General features: G+C 54.4%; 1 protein-coding gene across 1 annotated transcript; it reads right to left on the minus strand.

The window, feature by feature from the left end:
- Positions 1–18,315: 18,315 nt before the first annotated feature.
- Positions 18,316–19,098, minus strand: LOC124771284 (cell wall protein DAN4-like). The gene has a single exon (XM_047249305.1). The coding sequence runs from the start codon at positions 19,096–19,098 to the stop codon at positions 18,316–18,318; it is 783 nt and encodes a 260-aa protein (XP_047105261.1).
- Positions 19,099–24,724: the final 5,626 nt, after the last annotated feature.

Below are 24,724 nucleotides of genomic sequence, written 5' to 3' on the forward strand. Positions count from 1 at the left end.
TGTCCTCAACATCGCCCTCGTGAAATGTCTCCCCCTCCCTATCGCTGCCACCACTTTTGCCGCCCTCGCCTCTGACCACGACCCCGTCATCTACTCCATCGACCTTGTCGGGTCCTTGGAGCCACCCCGTGCCTCCTTGTGGGGCATCGACTGGGACTCCTATCGGCGACGCATCAAGGCAGCTCTGCCCACTATTCCCGACGCCGCCAGGGTGGGGGCTGACCTCACCCTCGCGCAGTTCATGGATGCTGCTGTAGCTGCTGCTGTTGCAGCCACCCCTCCCCATCCCCCTCATCCTCCTTCCCACTTGCGTCCTCTACCCCCGGCCATCCGTGCCCTCATCATGACTAAGAACCTGGCCATCCGTGACTGGCAACGCACTCGCAACCCTACCACCAAGCGGCATGTGAATAGAATGCAATGCTAGATACGGGCCGCTATTCAAGCCCATCGCAATGCAGCCAGGGAGGCAAAGCTGTCCGCTCTCGACCTCAACGACGCGTCTGCCTGGCGCCTGGTCTCCCAGTTCCTTCGGACACGTCCCCGTATCCCCCCCCTCCTGGTCGGTGCTGAGGCTGTGTGCGATCCTGACGCTAAGGCCAACGCCTTGGCTGATGTTTTCGCGTGCAGCTTCACTCCGGTCGATGACCCCATCACCCCGCCCATGGCCACATGGTCACGAACCGTGTCCACCAGTTCGTCGGCGCCCATGACCCCGACGATGTAGTCAGCCCCGTCACGGACAAGGAGGTCGCCCGGGAGCTTCGGTACCTCCATCCTCGGAAATCTGGCGGCACCGACACCTTGACCAACCAGCTTCTCAAACAGCTTCCCCCACCCTCTGTTCCCATCCTTACCTCTGCCTTCAATTCCATCCTCTCCACTGGACAATTCCCTGCCACTTGGAAACATGCGGAGGTGATCGCCATCCCTAAACCTGGCATAGACCCTCGCTCCCCTTCCAGTTATCATCCCATCAGCCTCTTCCCCCCACTCTCCAAGCTGTTTGAGCGGCTGTATCTCAAACATGTCCTTATCCATGTCGCCCGAGATCGCGTGCTCCCCGACGTTCAATTTGGCTTCTGCTGTGGCCACGCCACCACGCACCAGCTCCTCCGACTCGTCGAGGAGGCACTGGATGCCATCGAGCGTCGGGAGTACTTCGGGGACATCTTCCTTGACGTCTCCCAGGCCTTCGACACGGTCTGGCATGAGGGTCTGCTGTGTAAGCTATTTGACCATGGCTTCTCCACCTCCCATGTCCGTCTCATCGCCACCTACCTAGAAGGCCGCACTTTCCATGTTCGCATCCCAGGAGGTACCAACACCAGGAGGCGCATCAGGGCAGGTGTTCCGCAGGGGAGTGTGCTCGGCCCTGTCCTCTACAGCCTTTTCACGGCTGACACACCCACCAATCCGCAGGTTCAACTCGCCCTGTATGCCGACGATACGGCGGTTTATGCTCGCTCCCGGAGCAAGGACCTCCTCCGACAACATCTCCAATCTGCCATCGACACTCTCATGGAGTATGCCTAAAAATGGCTCCCCGATTTTAACCCTGCCAAAACCCAGGTTCTCATCATGTGCCGGCGCCAGTGGCCCATTAACTACCCCCCTGTAACTGTCCTTGGTACCCCTGCCCCATGGGCAGGGCCCGCCAAATATCTGGGGGTCACCCTGGACAGGGCCGTCACCTGGCGTCCCCACATCGAGGACATACGGCGCAAGGCCTTGGGGCACCTCAGTCAGCTCTATCCTTTCATTAACCCATCTTCCTCCCTTCCCCGTCATCTTGGCGTCCTCCTCTACACATCCCTGATCTGCCCCATCCTCGAGTATGCTTGTGTTGTTTGGGGTAATGCCGCCCCTACACACCTCCACCGTTTCCAGACGGTACATAACCGTGCTCTCCGCCTTGCCCTCTGCTTCCTGTACCATTTCCCCACCTGTGAACTTCATTTTCTTGCTGGAATCCCCCTCCTTCACGAACGCGTCTGCTCCTCTGCCATTTCCTTTTATCGCCAATCTGACAATCCTCTTATCCTTTCCCTTGGCACTCGCCTCCACCGTCTGGCCACCACCCGATGGCCTGACCTCCTTGCCGCCTGATCACTGGTCACCCCCTTTTCCCTACCCCTCCTCACTCCCCATGTTCCCTTCCTTTCTTCCTCCCCCCTTCCCTGCCAGTTGCTCCATGCCTCCGACCCCTCAATCTAAGAGTGTCTGCCTCGCCGTCAGAGTCGCCGACCGGCTCTGTTGGTATTCGTTTTTCTAATCTTCTTCTCTCATTCTCTCTTCTGCTTCTTCTCTTCCATCTCCTCAACGACCGGCTTGTCAATTGAGCCTTTCGTCTTCCTGCTTCTCTTACTGTCCCTTCTACTATCCTTTTCTCTTAAAAAAAATAAATAAAACAAACCCACACCGGGCCAGCCATATGAGGCCTTTCGTTTTCCTCCACTTCTACTGTCTCTCTCTCACTCTCCTGTCTTCTTTGGGTCAAGAAAAAAAAAGCGACATGCACACTGCCAAGCCATTCTCAACCGCCAAGACTCCACTCACCACACCGCCATGAGGAAGGCGAAGCGCTCCAGCGCTAGAACTTCCTTCTCAAGCCGAGGGTCCACCCTCACCTGTAAGCGTCGGCGTCAGCGCGCGGGCCCCCATTCCGAGCTGCGATGTCACTTCCAACTGATGTGTGTTCTGGAGCTGAGGGTGTGGCGGATCGCCGCCTGGCGGAGCTAGCTTCGTCAGCGGCCCCATCCGGCCCCCCACCAACGACAACCCGGCCTATTCAACCGGATTCTGCTATGGCTCGTTCTTTGGATTCTCCACCTTCGTCTGAGAGTGCTGTCCCGCTGGCGGCTTGCCGCTGACGCCGACCTCTTCTGCTGATTCTGCTGGGCGATGTGGCATAGATTCAGGAATCGATGCCGCCGCCCTTAGGCGGTTAGATAGGGCACATGGCATGTCAGGGCCCCCTTCACATGGGACCAGCCCGCGTGCGGCGAGGCAAAGGCAGGATTCCACTTTCCTTCGTCCCTCGTCCGCCCTAGACATGCCGGGCATTTCCGGCGCTGTCAATGTGTCCGAGCATTCGGACTGCGACTCGCTCGACGGCTACATGGACGACAGCGACATCGCGGAGGGCCTGGAGGAACATCTTACCGCTCTCCGTGACGCTGCAGAGGAGGGAGAGTACCCGTTTGACCCCGCGTCGGAAGCTCGGCGGTTCCTGTACCCTCACGACGCTGCCGCCGACAACGCCGACGACTCCATGCAGGTCGAGCAGGAGTCCCACACGAGGAAGCTTGCTGCGGCCTCTTCCGATTCCGAAGCCACCCCCACTGCTGCTGCACGGGGCAAGAAGCAGAAGGCAGCATGTGACGCGGAGGGATTCACCATCCCCCGCAAGACAGCGCCCCGCCGCCACCTTACCGTGCCGCCGACAGTCCCGGTGCACAACCAGTTTGCGCCGATTTGTGACGGCGCGGCAGACACTCCTCCCCCCCTCCCTCCCAGCCTTCCCTCCCCAAACCTCCGCCGCCCCCTCCCATTCTGGTGGAGTATTCAGAACCTCACACAAATCTCCGACAACTCCTCGACCACATCACTGAATCCGACTACCGTGTGAGGCAGACTGGCGAAGACCTCTACTGCCTCTACCTACAATCCCCCGCCGACTTCGTTAAGGTGCTTCGTGTCTTTGGTGACACGAACATTGGCTGCTCCACCTCCCCACAGAGGTCGAGGCGGCTCCGGGTTGTTGTCCACGGCCTCCCCTTCAAATATGCCACGGACGACCTCCGGGAGGCGCTGCTTGCCCTCAACATCACCCCTGCTGTCATCTCACGTGTCGTCTCTCCCCACACCAAACTCCTCATCTCCCTTTACTTTGTTTCTGCCGACGACATGCCGGAAAATAGAGTCCTCCTGACTCTACCTGCCATCGACCGATGTTCGGTCACCATCGAGAAGCCCCGTTCCTGGCGCCTCATTCTCATTTCCTACCGGTGCCAGGGTCTGGCGCACTATGTGAGTGATTGCACTCGTGCAGTGCGCTGTGTCAAGTGCGCCGGTGGCCATGAATCCACCTCCTGCTCCAAACCTCGTGAAGTCCCCCCCACCTGTGCTCGCTGTGGTGGCGCCCACACAGGCAACTACCAAGGCTGTCCCAAAATTAAAGCGTTTCGCGCCCATCAGCGACGCTCTGCGGCCCCTTCCAATGTGGAGCACCACGAGGTTGGCTCTGCGGGTCCGCCTGCATGGTCCCGTCCACCCGGCCCATATTCCCTCCCACCATCCTGCCCCTTCCATCTCCTGCAACCATCCTCCCCTCCCCATCCCCCTCCTCGCCACCCCCATTCCCCCTCCTGGCAACCTGCCCCCCTCCCCCTACCCCCAGCAAGCCCCGTTCACCCCAGCTCCCCCCAGCCCCCTCCCCTATTTCCCCTTGGCCATCGTGGTCCTTCCCCTCACCCTCTCCCCTCCTCCGACGTCCCCCCAGTCTTTGGCGACCTTATCTCCAGTGTTGTGGAGGCTTTGACCTTTGTGATCACTGGGGCCCTTGACACCCTCCTACATTCCATTCCCCAAGAAATTGCAGCCGCCCTTTCCCACTCCCTCTTCCCCATCACCGCCACCCTCCCCACCCCCCGTCATGGCTGTTAGACTGCATGGCCCACTGTCCTCGTCTGGAATGCCAATGGCATCCACCACCAGCAAGGGGAATTCCGGCAGTTTCTACATCCCTCCGCCACCACCCAATTACTCTCCCCGCCCTTGCCACCCTTGAGGCCACCGGCGTCGTCGTGCACACTGTGCGAGGCCCTATAACATTTGTGGCCCTCTACCGTCGCCCCATGGCCTCCTCCATGCCCCTGACTTCGTCACAGTCCTATTTTTAGGCGGCGACCTCTTCGTTGGGGGCGACTGCCACGCCAAGCATACTGCCTGGCACAGCCTCCTCACGAACACCCATGGCCGTCGCCTCCTTCGCGTGGTCGAAGCACATGGTACCCGAGTCATCAGCCCATCGACCCCACCATCTTCCCCCATTGTGGCCCTCTGGATGTCCTCGACATCGCCCTCGTGAAAGGTCTCCCCCTCCCTATCGCCGCCACCACTCGTGGCGGCCTAGCCTCTGACCACGTCCCCGTCATCTACTCCATTGACACAAGGAACCAACAACAACCAGCCCCACTATTCCCAGTCTCACGCCGCAAAGCACACCGAAACCGCCAAACGCACATTCCCTTCGCACTTACACCGACCGGCTCGCTACCACACCTCTCGACAGCCGTTTCGCAAACATGGCACGGGTCTGCCGTGAGGTCAGTCGCTTGACGGCGCGTTTCGGCGCGGGCCCGCCCGTTGCCGGCGCGCCGTAAGGCACGGAGGCTCGCACTGGGGCGTATCGCTTCCCAGTCGGGTGTGCCGCGGCAGTCCTCACAGGGGAAGTGAAGCGTCTCTTATAGCCTCTCCTTCCCAAGTGGCTCTTTCCGCCTTCCCGTGGTGCCAGACGTTAAGCTTGGCATTCTGCCTTGCGACAAAAGAGAGAGCTGCGACCCAACCCGATGCGAAAGCGAAGGGTGCGTGGCACAGGGGGAGCTGTGTCAAGGGACCGAACACCAGTCCCTTTCTGTTTGCAGGGCACAGATCATCAGGTGTCCTGCATGCCGGAGACCTCGTTCGTCGGCGTACGATCGAGGCGCGACTCAGCAAGGGTGCTTCGCCGCGCCCCTGGGTAACCGGGGCGTGTTCTGCCAAACCCAGGAGGGTTTAGAGCAGAACGTCAAAAACGGCAAAATAAGCCAAGTAGCTTTAACAATTATAAAAAATGAACTTACTGCATGGGCCATTGCCCACGCAAAACTCGAAGGCAGAGTGGAGGAGTTAGAAAAAGAAAACAACAGATTGAGAAACCAACCGACCAAGACCTGGGCGGCGGTGGCTGCGCAAGCGCCAACCAAGCCGCACACAACAAAGGAAACAATAGATAAAGCAGCCAAAAGAACAGACACTGCGGTCTTTCTCAGGACACTACCTGGGCAAGACACCAGTGTGAAGAAAATTCAGGAGCTGTTTACAAAAACTGTCAACCCAGCTAAAGACAAAATTAAAATAAAGAGAATAAAACCCAGCAAAAATTCAGTAATTGTGGAAGTAGCCTCAGAGGAAGACAAGGATAAAATATTAAACAATCAGAAACTAAACGCACTAATCAAATGTGAACCACCAAAGAAAAGGAATCCCTTAGTAATCCTCTATGACGTGCCAACTATTATGACAGATGAAGAACTGACAAACACAATAAAAGAGCAAAATTTTGATGATAAAAATGAGGAGGAATTTCGAAAGAGTTTCAAATTGAGATTCAAGACGGGGCCTTGGGGACGTGATGTGGTTCATCACGTTGCTGAGGTCACGGCGCCAATGTGGAGGAAAATCACAGCAATGGGCAGACTACATGTAGGATTTCATTCTATTAACGTCAGAGACTACATCGTGGTACCTCGCTGCCACAATTGCGGTGACTTGGATCACATCCTAAGGCTTTGTACCAGGGAGTCGGCCTGCACGAAGTGTGGCACAAGTGGACACAACCGCAAAGACTGCAAAGCAGCAGCGGTCTGCATTCCCTGCAAAAACCGCGGGAAAAAGTCATGCGGAGCCTCAGGACGCAATTGACCAACATACAGAATGTTGGAACAACGACTAATTTCTAAAATCGACTATGGCTGATCACAGCCCACCAAACAGGATGCCAAAGCATAAATCCCCAAGTAAGAGGAGGCGGGACACTATGAGGGCAACCAGGTTCAAGAACTTCCTGCTGGCGCTTTTGGGTGCCACTAAAACAGAAATAATAGACAAGGCCATACAAACAGAGCCTTACATGGTTGACATAAGCATACAAACAGATTTTCCCGTACAGAACACAGATCCCGCCCCTCAACGCCGGGAAACAAAGCCGACAATCCACCTGAAACGGCAAGGGCATCCTATGACTGCAATATCCCAGACAAAACCCAAAGAAAACCGACCCATCCAAGATAGTGCTGTTACCAGTACAAGCCTAAAGTCCACAACGCAGAACACTCCAGTGGTCAGATTGCCACCCGTGGACCCGGTAAGGGTATACCCCAACATCGAGTACACGATGCAACTGGCCAGGCTGGAAGAGCCGATCACCCTGGCCACTGCCTTACGGCATGTGGTCCGTGTAGAACACGAAGAGGGTAAAAAGGTAACCTTCTCGGTAATGGAGGCTGTGGACAGAATACAGCTCAAGTCAGTGAATCTACCCACTGATTTCGGAGCCCTGCGGGACTTACTGAAAAAAGTTTTGGAGAGACGTGGCGAAAAGTTTGACCTCCAGAACATTTACGAACAGGCCTTACTGGCAAACGGACGAATTGCTTTCGACTGGAGTAAGACCTGGCCGGACGACCACATACATACATACTTCCCATGACGACTGAGATAATAATTGGACAGTTAAATACGCACAACAGTCGACTTGTTATGCAGGAGCTCCTTAAAGAGGTGGAGGAGAGGAGACTGGACGTGCTCTGCCTACAGGAGCCGTACTCCCAAGCTGGGAAAATAGCTTTTGTTGCCACTACTTGGCAAATTATCACAGAGGTGAGGACCCTAGAGCAGCAATAGTAGTAACAAACAAACTTTTGAGGGTAACTACGCTCACACAATTTGCAACTCGTCACTGAAACGTCGTGGAGCTTCAGTCCCCGATGGGAGTAATTATTCTCATAAATATGTATTTTCAATACGGAGATGAGATAGAACAACATTTAGAACATCTAGCAAGAGTTACCACGGCGTTGCGGGGACGAAAGATAACCATAACAGCTGATATCAATGCAAAATCCCCCCTGTGGTACAGCGGCACCAGAGACGAAAAAGCGAGAAAGTGGAAGAATTTCTTATGGCTTCGCAGCTCGTGGTGGCCAACAGGCCGGGCAATCCTCCTACATACACAGCAGGAGGAGGACAAGGCACGAATATAGATGTGACCCTTACATCACACAATGCAGCTAACCTAATAAAAAATTGGATAGTCGTAAGCAATGCCACCACGAGTGACCACAACTTGATAACCTTCACTCTAAGTGAAAGAGAGTGCCGCTGGGCCATGGGGTGGGAGGTGCAATTTAACTATAACAAAGCAAATTGGGAACTTTTAGCAAGGGAGTGCGACATTCCTGCCTTACCAGAAGGTGACGCATATCAAGACCTAGACGTAGACGACAGAGCCGAGGAACTGGTGGGTGCAGTACATAGAGCGGTGAGGGCCGCTGTACCAACCAGGAGGAAGGCCGTGGCGGCCTCGCCATCACCATGGTCGCCCGAATTAGAGGAGTTACGGCAATCTGTCAGAAGGCTAAGGAGAAACTACCAGCGCAGTGTCGTCTGGCTGGAAAGACAAAGATGGCAGTTGCAATACAGGGAGGCCAAACAAAGATTCCAGAAGGAGTTACGTGAAGTGAGAATGCGTAGCTGGGAAACCTACGTGCTGAACCAGTTAGCCTTAGATCCATGGGGTCTCCCTTATAAATTAGTAAGGGAAAAAATCCGCTCTCCCCTGGAGTTATCAACAGTCAGGCGAGGGGACGGGATGACGGAGTCTTGGCAGGAAACTGCTGAGGTCCTTCTCCAGTCCCTGCTGCCTGACGACAATGCGGATGGAGAAACTGAAGTCCAGAAGCAACCGCGTGAAGCATATCTAGTGGACTGTAACAACAACACGGCAGTCTACCCATTCTCGGAAGAGGAGGTAGCTGCACAAATAAGATCCCTAAAAAGAGGGAAAGCTCCAGGACCAGACGGCATTGTGGCTGAGGTGGTGCAATTCCTGGCACCCCAGTTAGTCGCGCCGTTGACCCACCTATTCAACGAATGTCTAAGACAAAGAAGGTTTCCCAAGAGGTGGAAAACCGCGAACGTGATAATAATTAAAAAAGGACCGGAGAAAGATCCAACCGAAGCTAAATCTTACAGGCCAATCTGCCTATTGGACCTATTCAGGAAGCTCCTAGAGAAACTGCTGGCTGACAGATTGACGGCCCACCGGGTACTGTGGGGGATGAGCAGCAGGCAGTTCAGCTTCAGGCCGGGGCGGTCGGCATCTGATGCCATCGCTCTGGCGGCTGAGGTCTGTGGCTCGACCCCGCATAAGTACGTCGTCGGCATCATGCTGGATATTAGTGGCGCCTTTGACAACCTGTGGTGGCCTTCGCTCTTCTCCTGCTTACGGGAGAAAGAGTGTCCAGGGCCGCTTTATGGATGTCTGAGGAGCTATTGTAAAGACAGGGAGGTTTGGCTATCATCCCCTAGCGGGAGAATTGGAAAAGTAATCACAAAGGGATGTCCCCAAGGCTCTGTTCTGGGGCCCCTGTTCTGGGATATCCACATGGAACCACTACTGGACGAACTGCAACAAAGTGAGGAAGTGCTAGAGGTGATAGCCTACGCAGACGACCTCCTCCTGCTGGTCGGCGGTCGTAGCCGAGAGGACATCGAGCCAAAGATCGAAAGGGCCATTGAAAAACTGCACCAATGGTGCCTTAAAACGAAGATGAAAATATCTCCTACCAAATCCACATACTTACTGCTAAAAGGTCAGCTTGTCAGGAATCCCACGGTCAGAATTGAAGGCTCACCAGTTCTTCGGCGACGAGAGGCGCGATATCTGGGAGTTATAATTGACGAGTGATGGAACTTTGGAAAACACACAGAAGCCGTGACTCAGAGAGCCCTCCAGCTACTAAATAATCTCATTTCCATTGGACATAAACGATTTCATCTCCCCCCTCATCTCATCAGACTCTATCACAATAGTATTATGACCTCAGTAATGGGTTACGGCTCGCGAGTCTGGGCGCACAGGCTCACGCGGGTTGTGCCCGCCATGATAGTGAGAGGAGTCCAAACAAATATGATTCTAAGATCAGTAGGGGCCTACAGGACATCACCAGGGGGAGCCCTGTTAGTCATAATGGGGCTCTGCCCATTAGACATTAAAATACGTGAACAAGCGGCATGGTATTGGGCCAAAAAAGGGAATGGGGAAAAAATAACAGATATCATGGGTGGGAGAGTAGAGGATAAAAGGGGAATAAGAAACAGAGGGGAGGAATTGTGGCAGAGGATTTGGGAGGAAGATGAAACGGGGAGAAGAACATTTCAGTTTCTACCTGATGTTAAAGAACGCGGGACCATGAAATATTTTGAACCCACACGAGGACTCATCCACTTTCTCACTGGTCATGGACCCTATCCGACATATTTATGTCGGTTTGGGAAAAGGGCAACCCCCGAGTGTGACTGTGGCGCGGCAGAGGGAACTCCTGATCATGTGGTTTTCGAGTGCCCTCTCTTCAATGACGTGGCAATGACACTCAGAGACAGACTTCCAAACCACGAGACATACAATCTTCTCAGACAAGAAGACACATTCCGTACCCTGAACGATCTGGCAGAAGAGGTATCACGAAAGGTCTTAATAGAATACCTGAGGGATCAAGAATAAACACCGAACTCTTTAACCAACCGATTATGACCTGATCCCAATCCCATTCCGCCTGAGCGTGGAATGGCCGACTTCCATTAGTTGGAAACCGCCACGTATGGGATTAGGGGGGTGGGATCAATCACACCGATTACGACAAGCACCAACTATGACGTAGGTTAAGCTAGTAGTAGTAGGACGTAGTTTAGAATACTAACATAGGAAACTGCAGCGATTACTAACCTTGGCCGGCCCGGTGCCAGGGGCATGCTCCTCGGGGTTAGCTCGAGGAGCCTGGCCACTCCAAGTAGGTTTATATTTTACTGGCACACCTGTGACGCTGCAGTTAGTAGTCATTTCCAGGTTAGAAGTAGGTAAAAACTAAACTGCCCATTGTTGTTGTAGGAATCTAACACTACCTTAGGAAATTAATAGTAGCTCACTAACAACAAAACTGTAATCTAAGCTGCAAAAAACTTAGTCTTATGTAACAATTAATGGTCCACTAATCATGTTAGGAGGTGGGCCACATATGTATAATTATTATTGTATTATTGTTATGTCAATAAAAAATTTTTTTTAAAAAAAAAAAAACATGGCACGGCGTGGCATGACATCACGGGCTACGCACACCGACCCATTCTGCTTGCCTTCTTTTCCCGACGCCTACGGCCGAGCACACGCGGCACAACGCCGCCACCACACCACCCACACAGTCACACAGTCGACAAGGGCCCGCCCTGTACGCACGCAACGACGCAGCGCAGCATAGGCGCCCGCAACACCTACCTCTCCTCTCTCTCTGCCGCCCGACGCGCCAACCGCCACACCGCCAGCCACTCGCAATTGTGCACTGCCACCAGCCACACGTCCAACACGCCGCGCCGCCTCCGGCCACCCGCCAGGGGGCGCTCACGTCCGCGACAACAGCGCGGCCCGCCGGGCCGGGCCGAACCGAACCGAGCCGCCGCTGCTCTGCACTCGGCACGCCACACCCTGCTGCAGACCAGGCTCGTCTCTTTGTACGCGTGTGCCTGCAGTCGCCGCCGGCATCTTCCTGCGCATCAACACAACGAGGCAAGTGAGCAAACCCCGTCACAACGCCACACCACGCAATGCCGTGCCAACCTTTGTCTACCACCTAAATGCACTCACCAGCCATCCCTTCTTCTCGTTTACTCGTTGCTGCAGCAGCAGCGGCGCACACCTACACATGCACAGCCCGGCCCGGCGGCTCGGCACAGCCCCAGCCGGCCCCATCGGAGGGCCCGCCGCCAGCGTTTCCTCCTTGGGCACAGGTGCGGTGCTGTGGCCTCCCATCCAACCGCATTGCTGGCCGTCCAGCCGCCAGGTGTTCCCACTGCCGCGAGCCACGCCGCGCACCGCCCCTGCTGCAGAAAACGAAGCGTAGCCAGACGGACAGACGGACCGACCGACCGACAGATCAACAAAGCAAGCTGTCGCCTCGCCTCTGTCCTTCCGCCCCCGCCCCCGCCCTACTCACACCACCGCCTCCCTGCATCTCCACATTCGCCCCCCTCCTTTTTTTCCCCTATCTTTCTTTCTTCCCTTCTAAAGCCCTCTCTCCTTCCCCCACCCATCGTCTGTCCCACACTCCCAGCCATGGCGGTTACGGCACCGCCTGCAGCAGCAGCCGATTTTTGCGCCCACATGCCTACTCCTACCACCATTCCCTCCCCTGCCCTGCCATAAACGTCGAAATCGAACCGACGGCTGCCAACACACTGCCCACGTTTCTTTCTCTTTTCACCCTACGTCCATTACGCGCCGCCGCCACAGCCTATTTTCCCTTCCCTTCCCACACCACACCACATGGTTCATTATTTAATTAATATTATGGTGGGTTTATGACCAATCTTCGTTCGTCAATTTTGTAGGGAAGTTAACATTCTGGCACATTTTTATTATCATTGACTTTTTACTGTTTGTGCGGGGAGGTTATACTTGGGTCCATTTCCATTTACATTTAATATTGATAGACTTTTTTTTTGCTGGGAGTTTACAACACCTCATTTTGTTTGTTGTTGTTTTTCCTTCTTTTTTGTTTTTCCCGCTCTCACCACCACCGCCGCATCACGACATGCCTCCCCCTTTGGTTTTTGGTTTCTTTTTCAATGTTTCAACATCAACACGCCGACACGTGCTACGCGCTCCATTTCCACATCCCATGCACCACACCACGGCCATCAGCCTCCAAAACGGGCAGGCGCAGTGTGTCATTTCCGGCGCACAAGCACACTGTACGGTACTCTCATCGCCCCCACGCCACCAATGCGCAGCAAAAATGTCTCGCAACACGACACACGGTGCGCACACAGCGACCACGCGGCTTTAAGGCATGGCACCGGCGAAATGCGCCGCCCCCGCCCCTCCCGCATCCGTCGTCTCACGTTCACTGACAGCCGCGTCTGCGGCTACACCACGCCAACGCAACATGACGACCACAACACAACAACGGTCCCCTCCCGGCAACTCATTGTTTTTCTTTTGTTTTTCTTGTTTTGCACAAACAGAACGCCGCACGCGCCAGCCGAGCGCAGCGCAAGCCACCCACACCGCGCCCCTCCCCGTCTTTAGCTTCCGCTTCTTGTTTTCTCGTTTGCCCCCTCCCATCTCCCGAATGCCATACCAGCAGCGTTACGCGTGCCCCTCCCCTGTCCACACACCACCGCGAAACGAACAGCCTTCCGGGCCACATGCAGGGCACGCCCACCACCAAACACTGCCATTCACGGACGCAATTCTCAAAACACACACACACACACACACACACACACACACACACACACACACACACACAAGAACGCACTCTCCACTTCGCTTCTCTCTCTCGTCCCTTCTCTTTAACAAAAAACAAACCCCGGTTAACACACTTTCTCGACACCTTTATGTAGGGAGAGTGCGTTATCTCGACCGTGACAGAGTGACGGCAACTATCGACGATCCATTTCCCCAGTGGTAAAACATGTTCACTAACACCTACATACACCATTCAGTACACAGACAATAGCATACACAATAGGAGGGCACACGAAAATGAATGGCAAGGCACTGTCATACATTCTTCCTCAGAACCATATCAACGAACGTTACATACATCCGGGAAAGCAAAGCAATGCACAATTCAGCCGTCAAAGGTAACGTTCACCACGGCAGACACTTGCAGCCGCGCCGTTAAACGCGTTTCAGTGTGGCTACAATACACCTCCGACACGGGAACATTCCGTTGCTCTAGACTGCGTTTCTCCATTTTCCCTTTCTCTTTCTCTTTTTCCCTCTGTCCTTTCCTCCTCCATTCTTTCCTTAGTCCTCACGTTCTGCCCAGACATTCGACCGATTAAAGTCAACCTTTCGTTACCGTTCTCAGCGCGACGGTGTACAACAGCATGACGGGTGTTCAAGACTTCAGTTGCGTGATGCCGGTGTATCGCGCCGATCGACAGTTACTCAGAGCCGACGGATCGGATTACATCACCGACACACAAACAATTTCAACCAACAAACACCGACGGACACAGACAAACACGTGTTCGCACATTCGCCGAAACGACCGTCGTCGTCTAGCGTCGCGCTTACTGTACTGCACTGGACACGCGTGCATCTTGAATGACGACATCGGTGTGCGTGCGTCGTACGCACAAACAAACAAAATCAATCAGTCACCTGCAGACACGACTATCAAAATCAGAGTCGAAAGGTACCTCATCGTGCGTGTCGCCTACCTCACTCGCCCGTACAATACAATACAATGTGTCTTAATGCACGTTCATTTAAACGTCACTCACACACCTCCACGCTGCAGTTACGTCGCACCATTGTCAACTAACTAACTCACTCGGCGTAGAGCAAAGGGAATAGTAGGCGGCAAAGCATTTCACCCTCGCCATGTATGATGTGCAAACAAACCCGCAAACGGCCGTTACGGTGACATCCAATAATCGCGGTTTCCATCCATCCATCTCAGTCACGTAACTAACCGGCCATCCAAAGGACAAATCAGCGATCGCACTTCTCCCCTCGCAGACAGATAACACCAACACAAATGGGTCGAAACCACGCCAACGAGTTGTGCTTGTACGAGGCGTGCACACGTGCCTTCATTCCACGTCACACCGACGCGACGGGGAACAACCTCGTGGCCGTACACCGCAACACGCGCCCCCCACAATCAAATTCATCAACCACCCCACCCCATCACGGCGCAACCAAAGCGGTAGCTATTGCCTCCGTCCACCCACTCACACACAAAACAACAACAACAACTATTCCGCCCTTCCCGCAAAGGCAATTTGGTGGCCCTGAAAAGGGCCGTTTTGTCGCTCTCGCAACGAAGGAGATTTCTCCTCTCCTTCCTGAGCCACCTCCTTACTTGGAGCTCGTGTACTTGGTCACCGCCTTCGTGCCCTCGCTCACGGCGTGCTTGGCCAGCTCGCCAGGCAGCAACATCCGCACAGCGGTCTGGATCTCGCGGGACGTGATGGTCGAGCGCTTGTTGTAGTGCGCCAGGCGAGAAGCCTCGGCCGCAAAGCGCTCGAAAATGTCGTTCACGAAGCTGTTCATGATGCTCATCGCCTTCGACGAGATGCCCGTGTGGGGTGCACCTGCTTCAGCACCTTGTAGATGTAGATGGCATAGCTCTCCTTCCTCTTGCGCTTCTTCTTCTTGTCGCCCTTCGAAATGTTCTTCTGCGCCTTGCCAGCCTTCTTGGCGGCCTTCCCGCTAGTCTTGGTCGGCATCTCGAACGTACAACAGCTATCGACGGCAGCAACACCAGCAGCAAGCGCTCCGCTCTAGTCAGCGTCTCCCCACACAGTGGCCCCCGCCGTCGCCGAGCAGTTCAATGCCGAGGACCTCTTCTTGGCAGTCCTCGGTGATGTATGGAGTACTAGCATTTCTGCTACACCTCCTCACTAAAACTTATGGTAACAAAAATCAAACATGGGCATAATCTAGACATTGGCTTATATTTTTAACTGCGAAATTTAAATGAATCCTTTGGATGCTATTGTTTTACATAGCGTTTTTTTTAAATTTTATTTATTTATTTATTTTTATTTATATATTTATTTATTTATTATGTATTTTACACACACACATTCACACACATTCACACACGCAATAGGTCTGGCCATCTGATGGTGGCCAGTCGATGAATACGGTGACCCAGTTGTCGGATGAGTGGGTTCTGCAACTCTTCTGTTTTGCGATAGAAGGCCTCTGCAGCCTGTTGGAATCGCTCTCGGAGTGGGACGACGTCTGCTATCTCGTGTAGCTGCGCCGTCGGGAAACGGTTGTCCAGGTGCAGCGCTGTCTTGAGGGCGCGGTTCTGGACCACCTGAAGTCTCTTCATGTGTTTCTGGGCCGCGTTACCCCACACTGGCGCGGCGTACTCCCGGATTCGCCGCACCAGGGTGAGATAGAGGATGACGCCCAGCCGTGTTGGTAGTGTAGATGTTGGATTAAGCACTGGGTATAGTGCTCGAAGTCTGTTTAGCGCCCTTGTGCGGATGTCTTCAACGTGTGGGCGCCATGTTAGGCGCCTGTCTAGCGTTACTCCGAGGTACTTGGCCGTCTGCGTCCAGGGAACAGGCGTGCCTCGTATGACTACTTCTGGGTAGTTTGGTGGTATGGGCCGTCTGCAGATTGCGAGGGCCTGTGTCTTCCAGGCGTTGAAGGACAGGCGCCATTTTGTTGCCCACACGGTTAGCTCGTTGCAAGCTCCTTGGAGCCTTTCCTGGAGGTGCGTCGCGCTCCTGCTTCTGGAGTACAGGGCCGTGTCGTCGGCGTACAGGGCGAGGTGTACCCTGTTCACCGACGGCAGATCAGACGTGTATAGGATGTACAGCAGCGGTCCGAGGACGCTGCCTTGTGGGACTCCGGCGTTGATTCTTCTGACGGTCGAGTTGCCATCTGGTGTCTGGACGTGGAATGTTCTGCCATTGAGGTAGGACCGTAGCAGCCGAACGTGCGACCCGGGTACCCCCAGATCAAATAGTTTGAACTGGAGGCCCCTATGCCACACGCAGTCGAATGCTTTTGAGACGTCTAGGAAGATCGCAGCGAAGTATTCTCGTCGCTCTACGGCGTCCAGTGCTTCTTCGACGACTCGGAGAATTTGGTGTGTGGTGGAATGGTTGCTGCGGAAACCGAATTGTTCGTCCGGCAGTATCCTCTCGTCGTTGACGTGTCTCAGTAGCCTTTTTGCGTAGATCCTTTCAAATACCTTTGAAAGTGCAGGTAGTAGGCTGATTGGCCTATAGCTATTTGGTTGTTCGGGACCTTTGCCGGGCTTTGGTATCGGCACTACTTCTGCGTGATTCCATGCTATGGGGTATTGCCCGGTACTCAGGATATTGTTGAATGTTTTGGCCAGCAGGGGGGCCGCTGCAGGTGGTAGTTTTAGCAGGAGTGTGTTCGTCAGCATGTCTGGTCCTCCTGCTTTCTTCGGGTTTAGTATTGCAATTTGTGCTGCTACCTCTTCTGTCGTAATCGGTTCGATTACGTCGTCTTGGTCTTGGTGTTTCAGGAATCTTGGAAGTCTTTCTTCCACCATATCAATGTGCTGTTGGTCCACGGGATCTTCGATTGGTTGGAAGTTTCTTTCGAAGATATCCGCCAGGGCGTTTGCCTTATCGTTGGATGAGCAGGCTATGTCGTTTCCCACCTGTAGCGGAGGTATTCTTTGACCTTGCCCCAGTAGGAGTTTGGTGGTTTTCCAGATTGACTGGTCATTGAGATTTAGTGCTTCTACTTTACTTGCCCAAGACTGGATTCGGTGTGCCTCAACTTTAGCTTTTATCTCTCTCTGCATTCTATTGGCTTCTCTTTTCGTGGCTGGGTTTCTCGTGTCCTGCCATTCCCTGAGGCATCTATTATTTCTCGTGATGAGGTCCCTTATATCTCGTGGAAGTGGTTTGCCATGACTTATGGGCTGCGTTTGTCTCGTGGTGGCGGCTTCGACCGCGTCGATGGCTTTGGTTACTATGTGCAGCAGCGTCGTGTCCGCACCTACTTCGTCTGGGTCTGGGATTCCTTCCAGATCGTCGGCTAGCAGTTCTTGGTAGGCATCCCAGTTTACTCCCCTGAGGTCCATCTTTGCTTCCTCTCGTGGTGTGGCTTCCATCTCAAGGTCAAAGATTACTGGGCTGTGGTCAGAGGACAGTACACGTCTTGTGCTGGTCGTTATTGTGTAGGGGAGTCCTTTGACTAGTGCAATATCAAGGACATCTTCTCTCCTGTTTGTGGGGTAGATGGTGGCTGTATTTGGCGCAACTGTGATGGCGTGGTTGCGCTCCGCTGCCCTCAGGAGACGACGTCCGCTGATGTTGACTAGCCTGCTATTCCATGCAGTGTGTTTTGCGTTATAATCTCCACCTAGGAAGAGATTACCTGGCATGGAGAGCAGTGTATCGATGTCTTGCGTTTGAAGATGACCTTGTGGAGGCCGGTAAACTGCTGCGAACGTTATTGGCCCTTTACTTGTTTTTATTTCCACCCCCGTGGCTTCCATTGTTTGCAGCGCAGGTAGCTGTAGTTGGTGGTGTTGCAGGTGTGTACGGACGTAGACAGCTGTACCACCTCCTGCTGTTAGTCGATCGTTCCTGAAGCTTTTGTAATTCGCTGCTCTGACGTTGACTCCTGGTTTTAAGTGAGTCTGTGTTACCAGGTAGACGTCGATTCCTTCTTCTTGCAGGAATTCTCGGAATTCACCCGCTTGTTGGCGGATGCCGTTGGCGTTCCACAGGCAAACTCTTAATCCCTGTGGCCTAGTACCCATGTTGGTTCCTTGGGTTGGTCGGCGGGAATGCCTGCATGGCAGCTTGAATTGCAGCGCTTATCTGCTGCGGGATGTACTTCACAATGACCTCCATTGCGGTTGTCATAGCCGCTTGCACGGCCTCCAGAAAGACGGCTGCGTTGTCCTGGGTCATCAGGTTGGTTGCAGCGGTTGGCGCTGGGTGTGCTGGTTTATTAGGTGTCCATCTTATTCGGACCGCAAGGGAAGGACGCCTCCTCATGATGGCGGTGTGGCTGGCGTTCGTTTGTGACGCCTGGTCCTTGATGGCGTTGTTGTCCTTGTCCGACAGCGTCGATGGTGGTGCTGCCATGGGTGTGGTGAAGGCGGTGGTAGCCCGCGTTGTTGTTGGGGCGTCTTTCGTGGCTTCCGAGGTGGCGGCTGTCGGTCTGGCGGCAGTGACGGCGGCTGTCGGCCTGGGGGAGGTGGCGGCGGCTGTCGGCCCGGCGGCGGCTGTCGGCCTGGCGGAGGTGGCGGCGGCTGCTGCTGTGGTTCTGATTGCCGCTGGCTGGGGACCGACGTTCCGTCTGTTGTGGGCTGTGGCGTTGGCAAAGGTGTACCCTTGCCTTGTTGCTGCGTTGCGGTTGGCTGCAGGTGCCTGTTGGCGTGCCTTGTACGCCTTTACAGCGTCACATCCCAAGTAATTCCCAGGGTGTTGCTGTGAGCATCTGGCGCACGTGGGATGCGTGTCTTCGTCCTTTGTGCAGTTTTCCGTGGGATGGTTTCCTGCACATCGCACGCATTTGGTCTGCATATTGCAGTTTCTTGCTGTGTGGTCTATTCCCTGCCAGTTATAGCATAGCCTTGGACCACGTTTTCCTCTGTGTTTTTCCAGAGTCACGTCCACGTCCCTAATAGCGGTGATTTCCCTGATTCTTCTGTTCTCAGGGGTATCAGCCGCTATTATTTGGAACAGTGGGGTGTCTTTTTTCGTTTTTGGTGACTTTACTTTGGTCACCGATCTTGGCGTGATATTCAGCTTCTTTAGCTCTGCTTGCAGGTTTTCTATGGTAAACCTGTAAGGGAGCCCTCTAATGACTAGGTTGATAGTTTTCACAGGTTCGGTGGAGTATGTGTAGTATTCCAGTTTCTTCTCCTTTAATACTCCTAAGACCCGAGTGAAGTCGTCAAGCGTTTTGGTATAGAGGCGATATATATCGTTTCCTGCTACCTTGAACCGGATTGGTTCGTTTGTGATTTCTTGTATCGCATCATGCAGCTCAATGTGCGGTTTGTCGTACTTTATTGTGATGGGGGGAGGCTTCCTGGACTTGCTTGGTGCGCTTGCAGCCGGCGGTGTGTTGCTGCTCGTCTGCTCGCTTGTGTCCAGTACTTGGAAGACATTCCTTAGCTGCGGCGGGTCGGCGGTCGTGATGCGCCTGGGTGGCGCCGTTCTGGTGGCCCTGGTGAAACCCTCGGAGTCGGTAGTCCCCTTGGCTCTCTTGCGGTTGCCCACTGGTTTGTCTTCCGACGTAGGGGCGGCGGGCGGAGTCTCGTTCATCTTCCGCTTCCGTGACTCCGTCTCGAAGTCCATGGGTGTTGCTGCTGTGGGCTCTGGCTGGCTGGCTGGCTGGCTGGCGGGCTGGCGATGGCGTTGGTGGCTGCATGTCCATGCCGGTGGTTGCCCCGTCGTCGGCTTGCACCGATCGGGACTCTGCGACTGCTGGTTCTTCTTCTCCTGGGGTGAGCTCCAGGTTGGGGTAGATCCCCAGGGCGTACCTGAAGCAGTTCGGTGATTCCACCTCTTCTGCCTCGGCAGCTTCCTGCAGGACACTTAGAAGCTCTCTCTGATCTTCCAGGTAGTCATCAGGAGAGGGGGAGGGAGGTTTTAGTGTTTCCCTGTCCATGGTGGCGTGTGGAAGTAGGGGCTACAGAAGATAGATCTATCTGGCCTAGTGACCGCGGGCTGGTCCCACACGAAGGGGCCCTGGATCACGTCGTTCCCTAACGGTCCCTAGGTGCACTGCGAATTGTTTCTGAACAATTCCCAGGTCAACCACGCTAAGTGCACTGCAGATTGTCCTGACAATCTACAGTCACGTAGGAAGAAGTTGCAGCAAGCTGCAGGACCTGCGAGTCAAAAGACTCTTTCACGACAATTTTGCTTTACCACACAGGCTGTGTGGTAGATGCTACAGGTTCCTCAGCGCCGTCTTCTCCTTCTTCGGAGTCTTCCTCTTCTTCTCGGTGTTCTTCTTCGAAGAGGAGATGAGAGCTGGTGGAGGCAGCTTGCCACCGAAGTGGCTGCTTCGGCCTCTCGTCAGCGTCAAAGCTGTAGCGGCGAGCGGCACGCTACTTGTACCGTCGGTTGCGCCCTGGGCGCGGACCGTGGTGCGTAGAGTGAGCGCCGAGTGGTGGGGGGTAGCCCGGCCAATCGGAGCGCAGCACGTCTACGGAGGCTGAGTCAGGAGAGCAGAGAGCACAGATGTCTTCTCGCATCGGATCCCAGACTAGAAGTGTGGCGGCGGTGGCCGGCGAGGCACCCGCCGCCAGCCGCCGCCGCACCTTTACCAGCTCGCCCTGTTGCGGCCGCCGACCAATGGGGCGCGCGCGCAACCAGCCGCCGCACCCGAGCCCATAAAGGACCCCCACACAAAAACGTTGACATATGTTTTACCTAACATTGGTTGGCCCACTGTTAGAGTATGCGGCCGTGGTCTGGGGGAAAGCCGCAGATGCTCACATTGTGACTCTGCAACGGATACAGAACCGCGCCCTGAAGACTGCTATGCATCTTCCGAGGCGCTTCTCGACGCGCCAACTCCACGAGGACACCGGGATCCTGCCTCTCCGAGACAGGTTCCGCGCCATTGCCAGGAAGTTCTACGAGAAGACGGGACGCTCCCGCAACCGGCTCATCCGTGGACTGGGCCAACTACCTCATCACAGGCCAACCACGCGTTGGCCTGACCTGCTGAGTTATTAAGTTTTACTAATCCCTCAACAGAATGTGTCTTTCTGTTTTTCAGGTTAAACCATACAGGACCTATCAACAAGAGTGGTAATATATATTTCTCTCTCTTACAGGAACCGCAGGAATGACAAATTTTGTCTAGACTGCACCACCACGAGCCAAACTACATTTGTTACAGAAACGACCGACCCACTCACGGAGGCGGGGTCGCGGTATATGTCAAAAAAGGAATCAGACACCACCAAATATACCCCCCAAATACAGCAGAAATAGAAACAGCGGCAATCGAAGTGGCCACAGTAACTGGCCCCCTAACAGTCGTTGCAGTGTATCACCCCCCTTCCCAAAGTCTAGAAGAGGACGACATAGCTGCACTAAGCCGTATTAGAGGCAAACTACACTCCTGGAAATTGAAATAAGAACACCGTGAATTCATTGTCCCAGGAAGGGGAAACTTTATTGACACATTCCTGGGGTCAGATACATCACATGATCACACTGACAGAACCACAGGCACATAGACACAGGCAACAGAGCATGCACAATGTCGGCACTAGTACAGTGTATATCCATCTTTCGCAGCAATGCAGGCTGCTATTCTCCCATGGAGACGATCGTAGAGATGCTGGATGTAGTCCTGTGGAACGGCTTGCCATGCCATTTCCACCTGGCGCCTCACTTGGACCAGCGTTCGTGCTGGACGTGCAGACCGCGTGAGACGACGCTTCATCCAGTCCCAAACATGCTCAATGGGGGACAGATCCGGAGATCTTGCTGGCCAGGGTAGTTGACTTACACCTTCTAGAGCACGTTGGGTGGCACGGGATACATGCGGACGTGCATTGTCCTGTTGGAACAGCAAGTTCCCTTGCCGGTCTAGGAATGGTAGAACGATGGGTTCGATGACGGTTTGGATGTACTGTGCACTATTCAGTGTCCCCTCGACGATCACCAGTGGTGTACGGCCAGTGTAGGAGATCGCTCCCCACACCATGATGCCGGGTGTTGGCCCTGTGTGCCTCGGTCATATGCAGTCCTGATTGTGGCGCTCACCTGCACGGCGCCAAACACGCATACGACCATCATTGGCACCAAGGCTGAAGCGACTCTCATCGCTGAAGACGACACGTCTCCATTCGTCCCTCCATTCACGCCTGTCGCGACACCACTGGAGGCGGGCTGCACGATGTTGGGGCGTGAGCGGAAGACGGCCTAACGGTGTGCGGGACCGTAGCCCAGCTTCATGGAGATGGTTGCGGATGGTCCTCGCCGATACCCCAGGAACAACAGTGTCCCTAATTTGCTGGGAAGTGGCGGTGCGGTCTCCTACGGCACTGCGTAGGATCCTACGGTCTTGGCGTGCATCCGTGCGTCGCTGCGGTCCGGTCCCAGGTCGACGAGCACGTGCACCTTCCGCCGACCACTGGCGACAACATCGATGTACTGTTGAGACCTCACGCCCCACGTGTTGAGCAATTCGGCGGTACGTCCACCCGGCCTCCCGCATGCCCACTATACGCCCTCGCTCAAAGTCCGTCAACTGCACATACGGTTCACGTCCATGCTGTCGCGGCATGCTACCAGTGTTAAAGACTGCGATGGAGCTCCGTATGCCACGGCAAACTGGCTGACACTGACGGCGGCGGTGCACAAATGCTGCGCAGCTAGCGCCATTCGACGGCCAACACCGCGGTTCCTGGTGTGTCCGCTGTGCCGTGCGTGTGATCATTGCTTGTACAGCCCTCTCGCAGTGTTCGGAGCAAGTATGGTGGGTCTGACACACCGGCGTCAATGTGTTCTTTTTTCCATTTCCAGGAGTGTACTAATAGCAGGGGACCTAAATGCCAAGCACGCGGACTGGAACTCGAGACACCGAAATCAAGCTGGTCAACAACTGCAACGACTTGCGTGCACACACCAGTTACAAATATGGGGCCCAGAGGAACCGACACACTTCCCAAAGAACGGAGGAAGAGCAGACGTCCTCGACATAGCCATCACAAAGAATCTGGTGGGCTTTGTATCCGGACATCGGTAAACAGAATGTAGTCGGACCACAATCCCGTGATTTTTGAGGTCGATATGAGAGAATGGCTCTCTATCCCACAACGGCATGCGACGTACAAGCGCATCAATAAGGAGCAATTCAGCAACGCAGTAGCAGCTGAACTTGCCCAGACCCCGCCTCCAACTGCAGAGACAGCAGAACAGGCACTAGACGACATCACAAGAGCGATCCTACAAGCTGCTGAGGGAGCCACACCGCCTCCTGCGGGGCCCCCCCCGCTTCAGGCAACTCCCCCCGCACTTGCTTGCGCAAATACGGCACAAAAACAGGATCGCCAAAGAGTGGAAGCTCACCAGAAATAAGAATACACGGAGGCTACTCAATAGGCTACAGAGAGAGCTGAAAGCAGATCTCAATGAGTATCGCAACCAACAATGGTCGGCAAGGCTCTCAGCTCTCAAACTAGAAGACAATAGTTTATGGCAAGCCACCAAACAGTACACGAAAAGACGCGCGAAAATGCCACCACTGCAATGCGAACGCGGACTGCAGTTCAGCCCCATCGACAAAGCTAACGCACTACCCGACGTGTTCGAAAAACAGTTCAGACCAGCAGAAGTACAGGACAGAGAACACGTCGCAACAGTCCGCAGAGAACTGGCCGTGTTCCTGGAAGCAGACGACGAAGATGACTACACGCCACTCTTCAGTACTGAAGATGTGGCGCGCTGCATCAAGTCCCCGCTCACCAGGAAAACCCTGGGTCACGACCAGGTCACAAATGAATTGCTGAAACTCCTCCCGCCTCTGGCAATCACCCACCTGACTGATATAGTTAATGAACTGACGCGATCACAAAAATTCCCGGCGCAGTGGAAGCACGCAGAAGTAATTGCGATCGCGAAACCAGGAAAAGACCCGGTGTTCCCGCAACACTATAGACCAATTAGTCTACTGCCTACCCTCAGTAAACTTTACGAGCGCATCCTAATAACCCCCATACAGGACTATATCACAAGAGAGCAGATTCTGCCGAAATTCCAATTCGGAGTTAGGCAAAGACACTCCGCCCCCCAGCAAATCATGAGGGTGGTTGAGGCAGCCACGGACAGCTTCAACCGAAAGGGCTACTGCGGGCTTGTCTTGTTAGACGTAGCAAAAGCCTTCGACTCAGTCTGGCATACCGGGATGCTACACAGGATGTACACCCTAGGCTTCCCCGGAAAGTTCGTCAAAATCATTAAAAACTACCTCTCTGGTAGGACTTTCTCAGTTAAGATCAATGGATCCCTGTCGACCAGGAGAAGAATCAGTGCAGGTGTGCCCCAGGGCTCGGTCCTGGGACCCGTCCTCTACAGTGTCTACACTGCTGACATCCCTACAACTCAGCATGTACACGCTGCACGATACCCAGACGACACTGCATTCTTCTCCTGCTCGACAAACAGGAACCTGGTT

This window comes from Schistocerca piceifrons, unplaced genomic scaffold (genome assembly GCF_021461385.2).
Source record: "Schistocerca piceifrons isolate TAMUIC-IGC-003096 unplaced genomic scaffold, iqSchPice1.1 HiC_scaffold_913, whole genome shotgun sequence".
In the NCBI taxonomy this organism is placed as follows: domain Eukaryota; kingdom Metazoa; phylum Arthropoda; class Insecta; order Orthoptera; family Acrididae; genus Schistocerca; species Schistocerca piceifrons.

What these genes read in the sequence shown, in the direction of transcription:
- LOC124771284 (XM_047249305.1), bottom strand. Translation starts at nt 19,098, where the DNA reads ATGCAGACCAAATGCGTGCGATGTGCAGGAAACCATCCCACGGAAAAC.